The sequence below is a fragment of the Hetaerina americana genome, unplaced genomic scaffold (assembly GCF_022747635.1).
Source record: "Hetaerina americana unplaced genomic scaffold, ioHetAmer1.1.p SCAF_31, whole genome shotgun sequence".
In the NCBI taxonomy this organism is placed as follows: Eukaryota; Metazoa; Arthropoda; class Insecta; order Odonata; family Calopterygidae; genus Hetaerina; species Hetaerina americana.
Genome location: NW_027286886.1, coordinates 62,637 through 82,978, shown reverse-complemented (window position 1 = coordinate 82,978; position 20,342 = coordinate 62,637). Strand labels below are relative to the sequence as shown.

General features: G+C 51.2%; 1 protein-coding gene across 1 annotated transcript; it reads right to left on the bottom strand.

Annotated features, from left to right (window-relative positions):
* Window positions 1–686: 686 nt before the first annotated feature.
* LOC139691238 (uncharacterized) lies at window positions 687–1,994 on the bottom strand. Its single transcript, XM_071588983.1, has one exon. It carries the CDS (start codon window positions 1,992–1,994, stop codon window positions 687–689), a length of 1,308 nt encoding a protein of 435 aa, XP_071445084.1.
* Between the last annotated feature and the right edge of the window lie 18,348 nt (window positions 1,995–20,342).

The following is a 20,342-nucleotide window of genomic DNA, read 5'->3' as shown; positions in this document are numbered from 1 at the left end:
GTTACAGGGACGAATGAGTCCCCAATCATTAGCTTGGGGTCCTCAATGGCATAGGTTTTCCTAAGCTTACGGATTCAGAAACAGGTACATTTGCTCGCATTGAGTCTCATGCCTAGGGAATCGAGGTACTCAACTACGGCATTTATCAACCGTTGGCCTTCATTCGCGTCTTGACCTATCAGGGTCAGGTCATCGGCTAAAGCGAGTACGCGGAGTTTCCCAGATAAAACAGCTGCTCCCAGGCCGGATTTCTCCGACCTATCGAGCAGAGGGTCTAGAACCACATTGAACAAGAGCAGCGAGAGGGGGTCCTCCTGCTTTACACCCCTACGGATGTTAAGTCGGAGACCCCTCCCGAAACCCCCGACCTCCGTGGAAGACCCTGTGTACATTTCTGCGACGAGTCGCTGTACGTGTGGGTGCACTCCCTTAGATCTTAACGCTTTTAGGGTCGCAGAGTGCGGTACCGAGTCGAACGCCTTGGAGACGTCCAAAAAGGCTACCGTAGATCCGCCGTTGACCTCGGCTTGTTTCGTTACCTCGCGTAAGAGCAACAAATAGTTAAAACAGGCGTTCTCCGATACCAAGCCCTTCTGCCTCGCGGAAAGAATCACCGTCCCCCCCAGCCTTTCGGCTATGAGGGCCGAGTACAATCTCGAGACGAGGGAAGATATTGTGATCGGTCGTCAACTCTCTGGTTGTCTCGTGTCACACCCATCCTTCGGAAGGAGGGTGGTCCTGTTCTTCTTCCACTCTCTTGGAAAGAATCCTATGCCTAGCAGTAAGTTGAAGAGCTTCGCTAATACCTTCGCAATGCCCGGGAAATTCACCAGATGGTGTTTCGTTATCCCGTCCAAGCCAGCTGCGGTCCCTGGACGGGTTGCCCTCAGTCGTATCCTCACCTCCTTGGGGCACAAATAATCAAAATTATTGTGGATCGATTTCACCATGGAATCACCAAGGCCCAAGTGGTCCTCTGCAGCTTTACCCCAGAGTCCCTCGTAAAGGCGCCGCACCGCGTGGGCGGGCGGTTTCTCGTCCTCGTCACCTACCTGCCATAACGAGTCTAATCGATCGGAAACAACCAGTCCAGCCAGTCTTCGCGGACAATGCTGAAACATATCGGAGCTCCTTGCGTATGCAAATCTTTTCCTCTTGCCGCTCTTTGCCTCTTTCCCGTTCCTCGGAGGGCCCTTTCTCCGGAACTTACTGCTCCGACTTTTCGCCCGGCGTGGGCACTTTGTCTCTTCGTCCTCTCCGTCTGGAATCAACGCCGGGTGCAGCCAATCGGTCACAAAGTTTTCTATCAATTGACGGATCCGCTCCTCGGCCAATCCTAGGATAGCTCTGGATAGGATTCCGTCCAATGCGCTACATAATTCGGCTGCCTTTTCCCCTTTGGGCGTGCCGATATCGAGCGCCTTTTGGAAGATTCCCCTCTGCCAGTTGCGCAATTCTCCTCGCTGATTGTGCGGAAGCTGGCGAGGGTTCTCCTCCGTCAAGTCCAGGTGGGCTGCCTCGATGTTCTCCGAGCTTGACTCGATATCAGGAACCCGTCCAAGTTTTTCTGCTTCTGCCGCTCCGAGATCTGAGCATCCTGGAGGCGTCTGCATAATTCGCTCGTCTTGGTCGCCGATAGAGGCTTTTGTCAAATCCAGTATTCGCTCCCTACCGAGCATGGTCCGTCTTCGTGCACGCACCTGGGCCGGAGTCTTGGACCCCAAAGCCTCAGAAATGCGGATATTCACGCGGCGGTCTCCAGAGAATTCCTTGATCAAAACGGAGAGTTTCGCACACTCCTCGGTCCATTGATAGACCTTACGTCCCGATTCTTTGAGAACCTTCGGAACAAGGCACGATCGGAGACGCTTCTCATTCCGCAATGCGGGGTGCGCATGGCGTTCATGAGTCGCTAATCCCCGGGCCGTAGGGAAAAACCTCGGACATCCTTCGCAAGAATATTCTTTTTCAACCGGCCCCCTGGCGCCACTCATCTGCGCTTTGCAGTGCGGATAGTGGCATGCAACGGATTGATAGGATCTGAACTCCGTTGCGCATTTCGAACATCGAAATCGTTGCCTCGTACCAGGGTTCACCATTTTAACGTGTCCCGTGATCCCTCTTGCACTAGTCATTACGCTAGCGCATAGCGGGCACGGCGCCAAAAAAGGGTATGTAATCCAAAAATCGTTGTCCGTTCGGGCGCAAGGTCGCATAAGGGATCGTCCACCAGCCGAATTTTCCACGCAGTCGGGACTAGAACTGTGAGGCATCCGAGGCTTTGCATATGCATAAAGCTTTGCTGACATGTATGGTTTAGTTCAGGCGCAAGGTCGCATAAGGGATCGTCCACCAGCCGAATTTTCAACCCAGTCGGGACTAGAACTGTGAGGCATCCGATGCTTTGCATATGCATAAAGCTTTGCTGACATGTATGGTTTAGAAGGGGTTCGGGCCAGCGTCAGCCCTACTTACCGGTACACACACAGAGTCGGACTGAGTCAAGGTAAAGTTGGAGGGCACCCCCATACCGTTCATCGCACACCGTATGTAAACGGCCGGCTGGGGAGCATTACACACCGGGTGTATTCCCAACCACCCGGTGAGAGAACCCAACTCGGGACACAAAAGGACCCCGAGGAGAGACCAACCCTCGTCCCGGCGATCGCAAGGGGAACTCCCGGCAACCTGCCCTGCATCATCTCGTTCGGTACAGCGCGGAGCGTTCGGTCCATGACCCAGTTAAACAAGATGGGAATTAAAGGGTCCCCCTGTCTGACTAGAGTCATGCTCAACAGGGTCTTCTTTCCCCGCTGATTCTTCCAAGCCCGTTCCCTTGGCTGTGGTTTCGCTAGATAGTAGATAGGGACAGTGAGAATGTCGTTAATCCATTCATGCGTGTCACTAATTGCATGACGAGGCATTTGGCTATCAGTTTAGCTCCGCAAAGAATTGGGTGGGTGCACCCCGGGCATATTTTCAGGAGATGTTCCCCCTGAGCGGGCTTCATCATTTAGCCGTGCCTGATACGTCAACCAATCCCCACTCTCACATGGCGCGATTTTCTAGTCGCGGTCATTCGCGACCAACCCCAAAAGCAAATCCACGAGCCCAGCAACACGCGTGTCGCCAGCCTGGCTAGGGTTCTCTGCGAAAGGCCCAGCGCGCTGAGTTCAATCGCAGATCGCCCCGACCAGACTCCCCTCCACGACACCGTGCAAAACGTCACGCTCACATCGGCCCGGGCCACACTCCACCGGTCCGATATGTGGGAAATTAAGGAGTCGTTTTTCCCATAGTACTCTACCGTTGTCCGATGTGACTCGTCCAAAGGTGGGTTATTAGAAACGCATTGCACGTCGATAACAGTGACCTTGCCGTTCTTGGAACATATTATGTCCGGTTTACGGGGGCCCGCGTTCGAAGGGTAAATCCGTTCTCTTTCCACCGTGAACCCTTTCCTAGAAAGGTTTTGCGCAAGAAAGCCGCATACGTCATCGTGCCTTCGGATGCGCAGGCCATGTGTCCGGAAGCAACCCTGGATCACGTGGCCCGCTGATTCTCGGATGTTACAACCAGCGCGACATTGAACGTCCAGACCACCCTCCCGCCGTCCCCTCGTGGTCCGCATCCGGGTCGGCAACGCATTGATGCGCACTTGGTGGAAGTGGCAGTAGTCCCGCCCGGGGATACCTCCCGGGCGTGCCACCCATTTGGTGGAGAATTCCGTGCGCTTGCACTCACGCAGGTCCCCACCGTCTGCGGAACTATGCAGAATTCCACCAAAAAACTATCTCGCCTCCTCCTTCGAGTGAGCTGAAACCCCAAGGCGGTCTAGGGTTTTAGTGGCCCAGGATATCTGGCGCTGGATCGCGGGCGACCCATATGCGACCTGGGCAACTCGACTCGAAGTGTTCTGGAGACGACCAAGGCGTTCCACCTTCCAGGTGGACACCACGGCTTCCAGGTTAGGAATACCCAAACCCCCGTCCCGTATGGACGCGTGGAAGTAGCCCAAACTCACGTCGTGATGCAGGTGCAGCCATCGGCGAGCCGCAGCTCTGAGCTGCCGATCCATTGAGGCCAGCTTGGTCCGGGTGACTTTACCCAGCACGAGGCTCTGGAACAAACTCGGCAGTATAAAGCCCCTGAGCACCTGGAGCCGCTGTTGTGGCTTCAGGGGAGCCTTACTCACTCGCTCAATGCCTTGAGCAAGTGCTGACCTCACGTCCTTGCATCCTGTCCCGTCCAACCTAATCCCAAGGTACTTCCACCCTCATCCCAAGGTACTTCCACCCTCCTATGGCAGATAACGTGCCCTTTGGTTCACCGGAGAGCAGGCTGAAGGGTTGGTCCGAGACCACCTTCAGCCTTTTCCCCTTTCCATCTGGTACCTGGGAGAAGGTTCTGCTCTTCGATGGTGACAGAGCTAGACCTTGTACCTGAGCTTCCCTCTCAAAACTAGCCATTGCCCGTCGCATTCCCGCTCTGGTCTCCGATACGAAGATTATATCGTCCGCGAAGGCTATTGCATTAACTCGTTCGCCCCCGATACGTTATATCTATGAATAGCATTTTTATAAATAAATTTTGAACAGGCAAACTTAACAATTTATAAACGTTTAACATTATTTATAGTAACAAGCTTGGAGCTACTTTACATATTTACAACAATCCGTTTGTATTTTTGCAACTTTAGAGACTGTGGCAGGAATTTTTGTCTCGTCACCGGTTCAAGCACTATCTAGGTCCATAAAGCATGCAAGCATATTTAAGCTCGACTTAAGCGTATCCACTGATAGTGCTCGCAGAAACGTTTTCGTCGCTAAGCCAAGCTCTTTGAGGTGAGCCTTCGTTTCCTAAGGAAGGGCTCCCCGGGCCCCCACTACTATTGGCAACACTTTGCCTATCGTTGCCTCGAACATTGCTTTGCTTGGGGTATCAGTCGCTCGTACTTGTTAAGTTTCTCGGAATGGGCAGCTTCCAGGGACCCTTCCGCCTCTAACCCGACGGTGGCGTCGATCACGTAGACCACGTCTTTCAACGCCACCACCAAATCGGGCATCAGGTACTCCCCTTCCGTGCCCACCGAAAACCTTTGCACTCTCGCGACTTTTGCTTCAGGGATCTTCAGGATGTGATCAAGGCTTGACACGATTGCGTCGTGTCGTCGCATGCGAAGTCCTTTCACGGCGACGCACTGGCCCAAGATGTGCCCGATCGCCTCGACTCGGGCTCCACATCTGCGGCACAAGGGCTCACGCCCCTGATTCTGGCGATCCCGCTTCGGGGCCTCGCGTGTGCCTACGGTGTTCGTCCGGAGTTTGATCGCCTCAATCTCCCGCGAGGGGAGGAGGATCCCGCCCTCCGGGAGCCAACAATTGGCGTTGGGGTCGTCCTCAAAGTATGAGACGCCCACTCCCTGCGACTTTCTCGAGGACCATTCCTTAATTTCCCTTTGGCAGAGAGTCTCTTTACTTCTTTATATCTCTCCCAAGCCTTCGGGGGCTCTTATTCTTAGACCGCGGGCCAGGTCCCGTATGCGGTCGTCGATCCTGCTTGCAGCTATTATGGACCGAGTCAGATGGTCTTCAGTTTCCTTCAGACGAAGCATCGACCTTATGCTTGAGAGCGGGATTGCGTAACGCAACCGAGGCATGCCTAACCCACCGTCCCTCCGTCGCGCGTAGAACACGCTAACAACGGTGGAATTGGGTAGGTAGTAAATCTAGCGGTATACGTTGCGCAGACTAAGGTCTAACCTTTCCAGGGCTGCGACCGATGGTCCTCCCGCACTCAGTCTGTAAAGGAAATTGGGAATATTGAAGGAGCGTATGAGATGTAATTTCTCGCTAGGTTTCAATGCGAGGCTCCCTGCTCTTTCTACACTGCTTTCCAGACACTTAGCAGTGGCTCGGTAGTCCATTCCGTACCACGGACTTACCGGCATTCCCAAATGTGACCGATTTTTCTGCGTCGGTTACAGGGACGAATGAGTCCCCAATCATTAGCTTGGGGTCCTCAATGGCATAGGTTTTCCTAAGCTTACGGATTCAGAAACAGGTACATTTGCTCGCATTGAGTCTCATGCCTAGGGCATCGAGGTACTCAACTACGGCATTTATCAACCGTTGGCCTTCATTCGCGTCTTGACCTATCAGGGTCAGGTCATCGGCTAAAGCGAGTACGCGGAGTTTCCCAGATGGAACAGCTGCTCCCAGGCCGGATTTCTCCGACCTATCGAGCAGAGGGTCTAGAACCACATTGAAATGGAGCGGCGAAAGGGGTTCGCCTTGCTTGAAACCCCTGCGGATGTCCAGCCGGATACCCCTCCCGAAACCCCCGATCTCCGTGGAAGACCCTGTGTACATTTCTGCGACGAGTCGCTGTACGTGTGGGTGCACTCCCTTAGATCTTAACGCTTTTAGGATCGCAGAGTGCGGTACCGAGTCGAACGCCTTGGAGACGTCCAAAAAGGCTACCGTAGATCCGCCGTTGACCTCAGCTTGTTTCGTTACCTCGCGTAAGAGCAACAAATAGTTAAAACAGCCGTTCTCCGATACCAAGCCCTTCTGCCTCGCGGAAAGAATCACCGTCCCCCCCAGCCTTTCGGCTATGAAGGCCGAGTACAATCTCGAGACGAGCGAAGATATTGTGATCGCGGAATTGTGAACCCGCGCGTACTCGTTACGCCTGCTGATCTTCCGACTCCATACGGGCGTAGATTTCGTGGTCTTGAATTGTCGAGAAGAACATCTGTCAGTCCTGGGGAAGACCGTCGCCACCCAATCGGAGATTGAGTTTTGCACGTCCTCCCCATCGAGAGCCTTTTGGCAGATCTTCGCCATTAGTGCACTTTTGTGCTTGCTATCCTCGGAGAGCTTCGGGATTGAATTCCGCAGCCACTCCTCTAGCTGGCAGTTACCCTTGGCTGAATTGGGTAACGACTCTCGTGTTGTGGTCAGCGGAGTAGGAGTCTGAGGCAGTACCTCCGGGCGAACGTTCATCAACTCATTAATAATCCCCCGGTATCCTGGGGTCCGTCGTTTAGACTTTATCCTCTCCAGGGTCCACTCTGGGAATTCTCCCTGGAGGTACTTGTTGATAAAGCGCACCCCTTCGCTGATACCCCTCAATTCTGCATTAGCAAGCAGACGTAACTCCTCCTCCTCCCACCGAGGCTTCTTCCTGGCAACCGAAATCTTTTCATCCGCAACATCAGGATGTGCTCTGCGGATGTGGACACCAAGTCCGGTTTTCGTAGTGAAAGACCGCCTGCAAGTTACACAAACATGCTCTTGGGGCTGGTCGTCAGATGGTTCAGTGGGCTTCTCTTCCGGTAGTATCAACACTGGGTCCCCCCGCCTCTCGCGAGAGCGCGTTTGTCCGTCATCCGAGACCGGACGAGGGACGACAGTATCAACTTTATTATTTAGCATACCCACGTGATTACCCTGTAGGGGCTGGCAACCCCCTGAGGGTTTATGGCGCCCCTGGACTCTCCCGCCGTCCCCCCACCTCGCTTCACAGTCCGGTGGGGTTAGACGTTGCCCGACTCTCACCACGAGCGTAGTGACTAACCGAGTCGTACGCCTTTGTCATGTCTAGGGAGGTAACGTGCAGCTCGCGGAGGTTGGTCTTGGCATCATTTAAGATGGCACCTAAGATGGTCGAATTCTCCGCGCACCCGTCTTCCATGCATCGCTGCCGTTCCTCCACTAGTTTTGACGCTATCAGGCGCTTTGCCAGGATCTTGTTGAATTGGCGTACGACTACGGATGTTATGCTTATGGGTCTGAACTCCTTTGGACTGGAGGCTTCGTCCTTCTTTGGGATGAATATCGTTCTGCTTCTCTGGAGTGAGGAGGGGAAGGCTCCCAGAGATAGGAAGAGGTTGTAGTATAATGCACGCACGTTGGTAGGGACACTACGCCACTGCCTTGGTGTTATCCCATCGATCCCGGGCGCTGAGTTCGCCGATATGGTGGTACGCTCGACTTCAGCGGGTTCGATGGGATCCGCGAGCCATCTGAGGTCATGCCTCTCTCCCCTTATTTCCTCGCCCGGTGTTTGTGTGGGAGGATTATTGGAGAAGATTTTCTCCCAGTAGCTCTTCATGGGAGCCATGTCCGGCATCCTGGCTGTGAGCCGGTCATCTAATATCATTTTTGCCGCTCTGGACATGTTCTTCTTGAATAGTTTTTGGGTGGCCACGTAATTCCATCGTCTTTTTCGCCAGCGCGCAATTCTCGGTTTCGCGTATTTGTGTCCTTCGTTTCTCCTCGTTGGTAATTTCTTTGGTGCGCCGGCAAAGATCTTGTTTACCCATGTGAGCTCTTCAGGGTTCTTTAGTTCGTCGTTGAGGATGGATTCAGCAAACTGGATGAGTACATCTGTCTTAAAAGTTGACATACCTCGCACTTTGTTTACGAGGTTTTGGATGGTTTTGCTTTGGAGAGCGCTGTCTCTGGTTACTTCAGCCCCAGAGTTCCCGGTGGCTGTGGAGTTAAAGCTGTACGGAGTGCCGAGCGCCGTCTCCTGTCGGGGTGTCGCTATTTCTGTTGGTTTCCCTGTTTGTGACTGGGATTCTCTATGGTCGAACTCCTTCAGGGCGCGCGCCACTCGTTCTTGGTGATCGGGCCTTTTCCGCGCTCCTTTTATGCTCTCAAGAGTTCTTTCCTGGAGCGACATTTTCTCCTGGAGGTAATGATTAATATTATGAGCGATGCCCGAGCGTATTGCGTGGGCTTCTTCGATGGCAAGGTGTTCTCTCTCCTCTTCACTCCACCGCTTCTTCCTTTGTGGCACGTTGATGTTCTCGTTGGCTTTGTCAGGATGTTTTCGCCTTCTGTGGAGTCCAAGCCCAATTTTGGACTGGAATGCACGAGGGGGCTGGCAGTCTGGGCACACAAACGTGAAACGTTGTGGGCACGAGTTGTTACCATTGTCTTCGTTCCTCTCGGAACCTCAGTGCCGGCAGTCCGAGGCTCTGCCGGCTGGACCCCACCGGGATCCCCAAATCTTCTCTGATTCTTAGGACCTGAGGTTAATAAGATCTCGGTGGGCTGGCAACCCACCGAGACCCGGGGTTTTACCCCCTGTACCTCCCTATTAATGTTTCCACGTGCTCTAGCCACCTTTCAGTTGAAAGGCAGGGCAGGTCGCTTGGGGGGGCTGCCCCGTCATGGCTAGATGGCCGGAGTCTCTTGGCCGCACTAAAAAGCCATCCCCGTTGGCCGCCTGCTCAACACAGGCGTTGCCCGACTCTCACGACGTGGACGTGGGGATTGGCGTATGGGATTCTGAGGCTCTCCCCCCAGTTAGACTGGTTGGTTCCTCAGCCCCTTAAGAGAGTCATAGTCACTCCCGCCGTTTACCCGCGCTTGCTTGAATTTCTTCACTTTGACATTCAGAGCACTGGGCAGAAATCACACTGCGTCAACACCCGCTGGGGCCATCGCAATGCTTTGTTTTAATTAGACAGTCGGATTCCCCCGGTCCGTGCCAGTTCTGAGCCAGTCGTTGAATGGCGGCCGAAGAGTGGCGCGCGGGCGGTGGCCCCAAATGGCACGAACGACGTACCATGGGGTCGCCGCGCGCGTCCTCGCAGCAAGGAAGGTCCGCGGTTAATCCATTCATGCGCGTCACTAATTGGATGACGAGGCATTTGGCTATCAGATTAGCTCCGCAAGAAAATGGGTGCGCACACCCCGAGCTGATTTTCAGATGTTCCCCCTGAGCGGGCGTCATCACTTAGCCATGCCAAAGCCATCAACCAATCCCCATCCTCACATCGCGCGATTTGCGATTCGCGGTCATTCGCGACCAACCCTAAAAACATATCCACGAGCCGAGTAAGACGCATGTCGTCAGCCTGGCCAGGGTTCTCTTCCACAGACCCAGGGCGCTGAGTTCCACCGCCGATCGCCCCGACCAGACTCCTCTCCACGACACCGTACACTCACATCTTCCCGGGCCACTCTCCACCGGTCAGATATGTGGGAAATCAAGGTCTCATTTTTCCCATAGTACTCTACCTTTGTCCGATGTGACTCGTCCAAATGTAGGTTGTTCGAAACTCAATGTACGTCGATCACAGTCACTCTCCCATTCTGGGCGCAAATTAAGTCCGGCTTATGGGGGCCCGCGTTCGAAGGGTAAATCCGCTCCACCATGAACCCTTTCCCAGTCCAGTTTTCAGCAAGGAAGCCGCATGCGTCATCGTGCCTTCGGATGCGTAGGCCATGTGTCCGGTAGCAACCCTGGATACAACATAACAATAACCCTACAATAAAAGCATGGTGGTGCGGTCTGCTTCCCAAGTGGAGTGAGTTAAAAACTTTAAAACGTTGAGGGTTTGGCGACACCTCTCACGTAGCACGCGAATATGCTCCCGCCAGTTCAGCTTTTGGTCCAGGATCATGCCGAGAAAGCGGACGGACTCTTCAAATGGAAGAATCCTACCCAACAGGGTTAGGGTCGGGGTAACGTGGTAACCGCGAAGACGGTGAAAGTGCACGCATTTCGTTTTCTCCATGGAGAAACGAAATCCATTCTTTCGCGACCACTCTCCCAGTTTGTTTAGAGTCACCTGGGCTTGTCTGGAAGCGTTTGGCAGTCGTGTCGACCGGCAAAATATGGCTAGGTCGTCCACATAGAGCGATGCCATCACCGGGGCATTGATGCATTCCACCACGTCGTTGATGGCGATGGCAAATAATGTCACGCTCAGTACTGAACCCTGGGGTACCCCGTTCTCCTGTGTAAAAGATCGGGATAACTGCTTCCCAGTCCTTACTTTAAAAAGGCGGTTGGTTAAAAAATTTCTGATAAATAGGGCCATGTTGCCTCTAAATCCCCACTTGTGCAACGTGTTGAGGATTCTCCATCGCCACACACTATCATAGGCCTTCTCCAGGTCGAAGAAGACTGCTATGACGTGTTGACGGTGGAGAAAGGCTTCCTGGATGAAGTGCTCAGTGCGCACCAGATGGTCTGTCGTGGACCTGCCACGCCGAAAGCTGCACTGAGCGTCGGAGAGCAGGTGTCGACTCTCCAAGACCCACATGAGACGTCGGTTTACCATCCGTTGCATCACCTCTCACAGGCAGCTGGTGAGAGATATGGGACGGTAGTATTCGGGTCATTTTTATCCTTGCCCTGTTTTGGGATTGGTATCACGATGGACTCTCGCCAGGCATTTGGAAAACTGCCCTCGTTCCAAATTTGGTTGAGGGTATTAAGGACCTCCCCAATCGCAGTTTCCGGAATGTTCCGGAGAAATGCGTTGTGGATTTCGTCCGATCCTGGCGAGGTGTAATGGGAGTCTTCGATGGCGGATTTAAGCTCCAAGGACGTGAAAGGCTCATTGTAATATTCGCTTGCAGGACCTGCACCAAAATTGAGAGGGACTCTCTCGCATCGCCTCTTCAGGTTCGCAAAGTCCGCGGCATATCCCTCCTCACTGCTATTGGCCGCGAACTGACTGGCAAATATGTTGCTTATTTCGGCAGGTGAATTAACCACCCGGCCAGCAACAAGCAATGGCGAGATGACAAATGAGCCCTTGGACCCGGAGATTTTCTTGACTTTGTCCCATACCTGACCAAGTGGCGTGCGATGGTTGATGGTAGAGACAAATTCTATCCAGGAAGCCCTCTTGGCCTCCTTGATGGCCCTTCGAGCCTGCGCTCTCTGGCGGCGGTACGATGCCAGATTGGTTGCCGTGGGATATTTTTTAAAAATAGTCAATGCTTTTTTCCTCGCCCGAATCGCCCTGTCGCATTCCCCGTTCCACCAAGGGACAGGAGTTCGATTAAGATTCCCGGTCGTACGAGGGATACGTTTGGTAGCTACCGCCAAGAGCGTTGAACTTAGTTTATCGACGTTGTGCAACGCGTCGAAACTTGCGTCTTGTTTATATGTAAAGGTACGCTTGAAAAGTGGCCAGTCCGCACGGTTAATACGCCACTTTTCCGGAGGTTTTGAAATGTTGGGCTAAGAGTCTTCTTTAACGAGAAGAAGAGGAAAATGGTCACTCCCACAGAGATCGTTGTGGGTGGACATTTTCAGCTTTGGGGCTAGACTTCTCGAGCATAGACAAAGATCTATTGCTTAGAATTCCCCATTGAAGCTGTTAAAGCGGGTTTTTTCGCCGCTATTTAATAAAAACAGGTTAAAATCCTCAATAAAGTTGGATAAGATTCGACCTCTCTTATTACTTTGGGTTTCTGGCCCTCCCCAGAGAGGATCATGGGCATTAAAATCTCCCATCAAAATGAACGGCTGAGGGAGCTGGCGGACAAGGGCTTCAAGGTTCAGGCGGGTCACCGGTGCACCCTCTGGCAGATACACGTTACATAACGTCATCCTCTCAGGGGTGTGCACCGTGACAGCGACGGCTTGGAATGGAGAGTTCAGTTGGACTTGGGAGGTGTAAAGGGCCTCACGGGCCGCAACTGCTACTCCCCCTTGGGTTCGTTGGCCACTTAGGTCATCCGTTCCAAAACAGTGAACCCCTTCACAATACCCTTATCTTCAGCCTTAAAATGTGTCCCTTGCAGGCAAATACAAGAGGGTTTTAAATCTTGGATTAAAATGCCCAGCTCCTTGTGCCGATAAAAACCATTGCAGTTCCACTGCAATATGGAACACATTTAAAGTTCTAAATTAAAATGAATAAATAAATAAATGAATAAATAAATTGACTAAAAAGGGAGATGACCAACTCTATTGAGGTTATCGCTTGAAGCGATGTTTCCTCTTCCACTCGTTTGCGAAGACCTCACTATCAGAGATACTCTGGTCCTCTTCAATTACCTCCGGCTTCTTTGGCTTGGCTGGAAGCGGCGGGGAAGGTGTATTCTCGCGGCCTTTAGGCATGTTCCCCTTGGTTGTTTTTTGTGGGCTCTTCTTTGAAGGGCCCACAGGAGTACGTGGCTCCTTGTCCACCTTACTCTTCGTATCCTTCACCCTTTTGGGTTTAGGCGCTTGCTTGTCAATTGGGGACTCTTTCGGGATCTCTGTCTGCGTGGCGATGGTACACTTTACACATGGCGTAGTTGCAATGAAAGCAAAGGACCGGGAGAAAGTTCGGGCGATTAGCGCCCTGTATTTCCTCCTCGCTTCCGCATATGGGATTTTTCCAGTGTTTCAATCTCCATGACTTTCCTCTCTTCTTTCATCTTCGGGCAATCACGAGAGTACACTGGGTGTGTACCCTCGCAATTGACACAAAGAGGTTCCGAAGAGCACTTGGTCCTCGTGGGCGTCTTTGCCACAGCGCGGGCAGGTGGCCTTGCCCTCGCAGCGCGACGCGACATGGCCGAACCGTTGGCATTTGAAACAACGCACGGGATTCGGGATGAATGGCCTCACTGGTACCGATTCATAGCCCACAAACACCTTGTCGGGTAGTCTATCACGCGCAAACGTCAAGATCACGGAGGTGCTGTTCACGTTTTCTTCGTTGCGCCTCGTGGTGAGTCGACGTCAATCAGTCACTCCCTGAGAGAACATTTTTCTCTTGATTTCTTCGATGTCCACGTATAGGAGGTCGTAGTGACTGATGACTCCCCGACAGGTGTTAAGAGTGCGGTGCACCTCCACCTTAATCGGAATGTCATGGAGCATTCCCATAGCAAGCAGTTTTTCGCTCTGTGTGTCGTTCAGGGTCTCTATATGTAGTGTACCATCCCTGAGCTAGTTCACGCTCTTTGGGTCCCCAGGCACAATCTGTGACAACACTGCGAATTAAGAAGGGAGAAACCTTTTTCAAGGTCTCACCTTCCTTTGCACAAGACATAATTAAATAGCGCTTACATGCGCTGATACACTTTTCTCCCCCGCCCGTGTCCGGACGGGATCTTTTTAGTGGTGGAAAAGGTTTTTCCTCCATAATAAGAAATGATTCGTCCCTCGGCCTCCCCACCCGCCACGGAGCCACACATTTGGGACGCCACTCCGCCAAACCGGAGCGGTCGCCAGGGCTAACTCGAGGGATATAGCGCTTCTGGAGTGGTTGTCTGTTTCGGGGTGGATCTTCGGGGCAAGGGCCCACCAAAACCCTTACTCTCCCCCTCCCTACGCAGACCCCCACATCCTTGGCACTCGCCACCGGAGCGAAAACGCGACGGAAGCCGATTGACCGGGAGTGGCTAGCTCCCGGCCTCCCGTTTACGCGAAATCCGGGGCCAAAGACGGATATCGCTCTCCGGTCCATACAGGGCATCCGAAACCCTGCTGGGAACCAGAAAGATCACCCTCCAGGATCCCCTTCTCTCCCTTACGGGTCTCCAGGCACGGCAAACACCTGGGCGGATCGCAGGCCAGATGGTATGGCCGCTCACAGACAGTGGATCCACAGCACTGTCCGGACGCATCCCTTGCTGGCTTGGGGTTTGTTTTCGTGGTTTTCTCCCCGCCCTTTTAGTCGCCTCTTACGACAAGCAGGGATACTGCGGGAGTATTCTCTAACCCCCTACCCGCAGGGGGGCACAACATTGGTTCTGCGTACAATCGGTTTAAATGTGGCCGAAGCCTTGACAGCGGTAACACTTTGTGATCGTATAAAGTCCCTAATTCTGCACGCATCGTAGTCTAGGTAGACTCGTCCTGATTCTGCAAGTATTTTCCGTGATGCAGGGTCTACTTCTAAGACCCAGTGCACGTCCTCTGTTTCTGGGGCCAAATTAAAAAAGAAATTTAATCGTAGCTTTTGGCTGCAGATTGTTTTGTTGGATCATGAAGTTCTTAAGTTCTTCAGCCGTCCGTTTAGCTTTTACGGAGTACACGGCCATACGCGGATTTCTTTTTCCGGTTTTCTGATGTCGAAGTCTTTCTTCAGAACTTCGCTTTTCGCTAGTTTCTCAAAAATGTCTGGTTTGTCGGATTCAATTCAAATCCCTTTGTTTCTAATTTGCGTGAGTTTCCTCACTCGAATCCCCAAAGTAGCCACATTTACGTTCTTTGTGATGGTAGTTCTGGTATCGTCGCTTGTTTGAATATCAGTGTTATTTTCATTTGGGTAGATCATGACGGCGTGTACAGTCTGAGGCCTCAGTTGTAGTTTGAATCCTGGTATCCTGACTCGTGGTGTTGAGTCCTTAGCTGCAATTTGGGCAAAAGTTGGCGCTCGAGTGTTTTTAATTTCCGACTTCCCGAATTATTGAGCCATAATTTAGTTGTTTCCAGGGCATATGGTGCCAGATGTTGTGTCTGTGTGTCTTATATTTAATGCAGTCTTCAATTCTGTGTTGCGCACTATCACTTTTGTTGCATTGAGTGCATGTTCCTTCTTCTCTCTTCCCTATTTTCTTTTCATATTCTTTGAAATTTCCGTGCCCGGAGAGCACTTGAGTTATTTCCGAGGTAAAACAAAATTTATATCTTCCACGTGTCTCAACAGATGGAAATATGTTAAATGTGTGTCTACCTTTTGTGGAGTTACTCCATTCGTTATTCCATTGTTTATTTGTTTCGGTTCGAAGTAGTTGTTTTAATCTACTAATTTTCGTTTCCCCGTTCAGGTTGTCTGAATGCAGTGTGAAATATTGCCAAGGTACTTGTTTTTTCCACTTAAGAATTGCCACTCTTTCTAATATTCGGAATTTAATGGGTGGAGTATTAGCAATTATTTGCAAGTTGATACTGTGGAGTAACTCCTTGTCATCGTGATTAGACAAGCTCTTTGGGCTTCTTTCAATTTTCTTTCTATTCTTGTAAGTCCTGCTCTCTCACCCCAGCTTTCACACCCGTATATTAGTATAGGAATGGTGACTCCTTCGTAAATCTTGCAGAAGGAGGGTGAGCCAAACAGTTTTTTACAGTATCTTCTTGTAGCATGAAATATGGTCTTGATTTTGCCAGTTACATAATTTGCATGCTCTTGAAAATTTAGTTTTTCATCTAATACTATACCTAAATACTTGACGCTTTTTTTCCTGGCAATTTTTTTCCCATAAACGTGGACTGTGGGATTTCTCGTCATACTGCTTCCCATGACCAGGAACTGGCACTTGTCGGTTGACAGGGTCAGTTTATTCCTGTGGCACCAGTTTTCTATTATAGTTATTAGATTTTCCGCTTTTCCTTCCATTTCTTTCCTAGATGTACACGGAATGGTCGCGGCCAGATCGTCGGCATATGCAGTAAGTTTGCATCCAGGAGGTAGCTCCTCTCGAAGAAGGTCATTCACTATGATATTCCATAAGAGAGGACCCAGGACTGATCCTTGGGGGCATCCCTTGGTTGCTATTTTGTTGATAGTGACATTTTTGGATTTAAATACCACTATTCGGCCCTTAAAGTAACTTCTGAGTATATTGATGATTTTATCAGGGGCTTTTAGACGTCTAAGTTCCTTAATAATTGACGGCCACCACGCGGAGTCAAATGTACCTTTTATATCGAAGAATGTGGCTAGTTTGTATTTTTGGTCACCTCCTCGTATATTATTAATTAGATGTTCAATAGCGTCTGAGGTGCCTTTCCCCTTCTTAAAACCAAATTGTGGAGCTGGTGTTAATGTTTCGATGCCAATTTTTTGCTCAAAATTTAGTTTTAGGATTCTCTCGAATACCTTCCCTATTTCCGATAATAGTGAGATTGGGCGATAGGATTGCGGGTTACTTGGATCCTTCTCCTTGGATTTTAGTATACCATGTAGTTTCCCAGGGGGATCGAGATGGTGCGGGGGCTAACGTACTGGCTTCCCACCCTGAGGGCGCGGGTTCAAACCCCGGCGGTGTTGAATATTTTTCAGAGGTATCTCGATCCCTACTTGAGGTGCTTTGTGGAGGGCACTTTGAGTGAGTACGCCGTCCGTCGGATGGGACGTTAAACTGTGGACCCCTTGGCGCCTTTCGTAAAGAGTAGGCTAATGCCGACGCCGGGTTTCTCTCCTCCCTTCATCATTTCCTGTCCATCCCCTATGGCGCAAATGACCTTAGCTGTCGGTCGCCTCCCCTCAAAACTACTACTACTACTACTGCAGTTTCCCTGTTTTCCACTGCTTGGGAAAATAATTCATATAAAGACTGTCGTTAATTATTCTTGTCAGAATAGTGTTTCTTCTGCCTGTTGAAGAACTTTCCTATGTATTTCATCCAGACCGGGTGCCTTGTTGCTTTTTATCAGGAAGATTTGTTCTCTTACTTCGTCTTCTGATGCTTTAATTTCCATTTTATTTCCTGGATTTAGATAGTATTCGTTGCGAATGACTGAGTGTAGCTCATCATCCGGTGTGTCGTGTGGGAGTAGGTTATCAAGGGTAGTCTTCATTGCCTCAGGCAATAGTTGAGTGGTTCCATCAGGATTTAACTGAGCTCCTCGGACTATTGGGGTTTTTAATTTTCCTGAGAGGAGTTTATAGGTAAACACCCATACGTTTTTGTTGAAGTTTTCTGAGGAAAACTTTTCCCAGCTACGCTTTTTGGCGTACTTTATTGCTTGTTTATATCTTCGGAGGTGCAGTCTGTAGGCATTCTTGTGCCATTCTCGGTGTTCATGTCGACTGTTCTGGTAGATTATCAGTAGTTTTTGGGTCTTCTTCTTTAACTTGTGAAGTTTACCATTCCACCATGGGCAGTGAGGTGGCCTCGGGTTTCTTCTCTGGATGACTTGATCGATTGTTAACTTGATTGCGGCTGTGAGTGCATCGACTCTTTTGTCAATGTTTTCACAAGTAGGTTCCCATAAACTTTTTTCCACACTCCAGAGGGCTTCTTTAAGTTTGACGTTGAATTTGTTCCAGTTTACACTTCCCAGGTTATATAATGATTCGCCTTTAGAATACTTTGTTTTGTTTTTCCATATGCTGTAGGTAATGAGTCTGTGATCGCTGTTGATTTTCCCCAAGTTTATTGTCCAGTTGTATATTTCATTTATGGCCTTGGCGCTGGTAAGCGTTAGGTCAATATGCGATTCACCATTTGGTGAACTAAAGGTCGCCGGAGTGCCGATCTCATTTTGGACGAAAAGGTTCTGCTCAAGCACAAATTCTTCCATGAGTTTCCCGCGCTCGTCCGAGTAGTGGTTATTCCATTTTTCACTTTTGGCGTTAGTATCAAAGCCTATTATCAGTTGAAGTATTTTCATTTCATTTGTAATTCTCCGTAGGTGCATAAGCTCTTCGGTTAGGCACTCAAAAAGATTGAGAACGATTGATTGAGAACAACAGTGGGGACACCCGTCAGAGGGCTCTTGGCCCTGTGGACGGTGTGTGCGAGAATGTGGCATCGCTTGACGCCCTCTTGCAGGATGCCCGGTCACGTCGGGCCCAGGTCCACCTGGCTATCGTTGATGTGTCGAAGGCATTTGACCCGGTAGACCACTGTGCGATTGTGGGCGTGGCACGTGTATATGCCGGAAGGGCGGGGATACCGCAAAGCCATATTGAGGCTCTCTACCATCGAGCAAGGCACAAAAATCGGGTGGCATGGAAAGACTAGGAATGTGGTATGTCGGAGAGGAGTCAAGCAGCGGACCCGTAGAGCCCCTTCTTGTTCAATCGGGTCATCGACCGAGTACTCCGAGCGATACCGAATGAGGTTGGATATCAGCTGGGAAATGTTAGGGTTAATGCGTTAGCTTTCGCGGATGAGTGATCCTTGTCTCGGGGACAGCTTCTGGTATACGAAGGTCTTTCGCACGATTCGAAGAAGAGGCTAGTAAGCAAGGCCTTTCTTTATCCACCTCAGAAAGCAAAACCTTCTCCTTAGTGCCTGATGGGAAAGGCAAGCGACTCAAGGTCGCCACGGACTTAGGCTTCTCGCTGAGCGGGGGTCAGGTCCTGGAGGCTTTGGACTCTGCTTCCACCTGGAGGTACTTGGGAGTGAGGTATGGCCCGGCTAGTGGAGTAGGTACAATGCAATCAGGCCTCTCCGAACACCTAGAATGTTAGTAAATCCCCGCTGAAGCCACGGCAGAGGCTCTACATGTTGAGGGCCTTCGTCATACCCAGGTTGACTCACAGCCTGGTCTTGGGGAAGGTCACTTAAGGGGGATTGATTGCATTGGATCGCCAAATCCGAGCTTCGGTAAGGAAATGGCTGCACCTGCCGCGTGACGTGACTGAGGCGTATTTTCATTCTTCCCAGAGGGATGGTGGCCTTGGTATTCCTAATCTTGAAACGCTGGTTCCGACCTGGAAAATTGAACGCTACAACCGCCTTAACATCTCCTCATTCGACGTTGCGTGGGCGGCTTTCGTGTCTCCCGTTTTTCAACGCCAGCTGAAGTGGGCACACATGATCCTGGCCCGCCGTAACAGCCCAGCCAGTACGAAGGACGCGGTGAGAAATTAAACCAATCCGCCGATGGGATAATTAAGGGAATGTTCCCGGACTACTCTCTCAACGAGCTGGATATCGGCGCTCACACGGGATATCCCCGGACGTAACTTTTGCCACTTCCACCAAGTCCACATAAACGCCCTGCCTACGCGAATGAGAACCACCAGGGGACAGTGGGAGGGTGAAGATGACACTTAAGTTTCGCGCAGGCTGTAATATCTCAGTCTGCGGGTCATGTGGTTCAGGGGTGCTTGAGAACAAATGGCCAAAGAGTGAGGAGGCAAGACGGCAATTGCGGCTTTCTCGCGGAAAATTTGAAAGGACGGAATTATGTAGTGGAGAGGGAAGGAATTTAACAGTCCGACGAAGGCCGGCGTAAGCCAGATATTATCGCCGACAAGGACGGCAAAGTGATTATGGTTGACGTTCAGGTAGTAACTGATTCGGAGCCTCTCGACGAGTCACACCGTCGGAAGGCGTCGTTTTATGGTGCCAATGAGAGCCCAAAGGAACGCATAGCAGAACGCTGGGGGGCGGAGCGCTCCGGTGTAACCTCTACTACCTGTACGTTGTCCTGGATAGGTATTTGGTCTGGGAAATCTGCGGAGGAACTCGGGAAACTGGGGGTCTCCAAAAGTGCCCTAGCAAGCATTACTACGAGGGCGCTACAGGACTCATGGATGTCATTTTAGGCTTGAGGGCGAATGACGTTCCGGAGGCGAACCGAGGAGAGGGTGGGCATTGGTTGAGTATTCAGAGGCACAGTTGCGATGATGATTACCCACTCAGGGGGAACACCACCTGAAAATACGCTTTGGATGGGACTGTGTCCATTCCTGTATAAAGCGGGTCTGAGTAGCCAAATGCCTCGTCATCCAATTAGTGACGCGCATGAATGGATTAACGAGATTCCCACTGTCCCTATCTACAGCCCGGGATTGGCCAGCAGATTGGTTAATGGCGAGGTGTCGGCTACCTCGCACCAACTGCTGTTGGAGGGAGATTTGCCTAAGAGCAAAAAGCGATCGTGTGATCCTACTAGCACCTGGG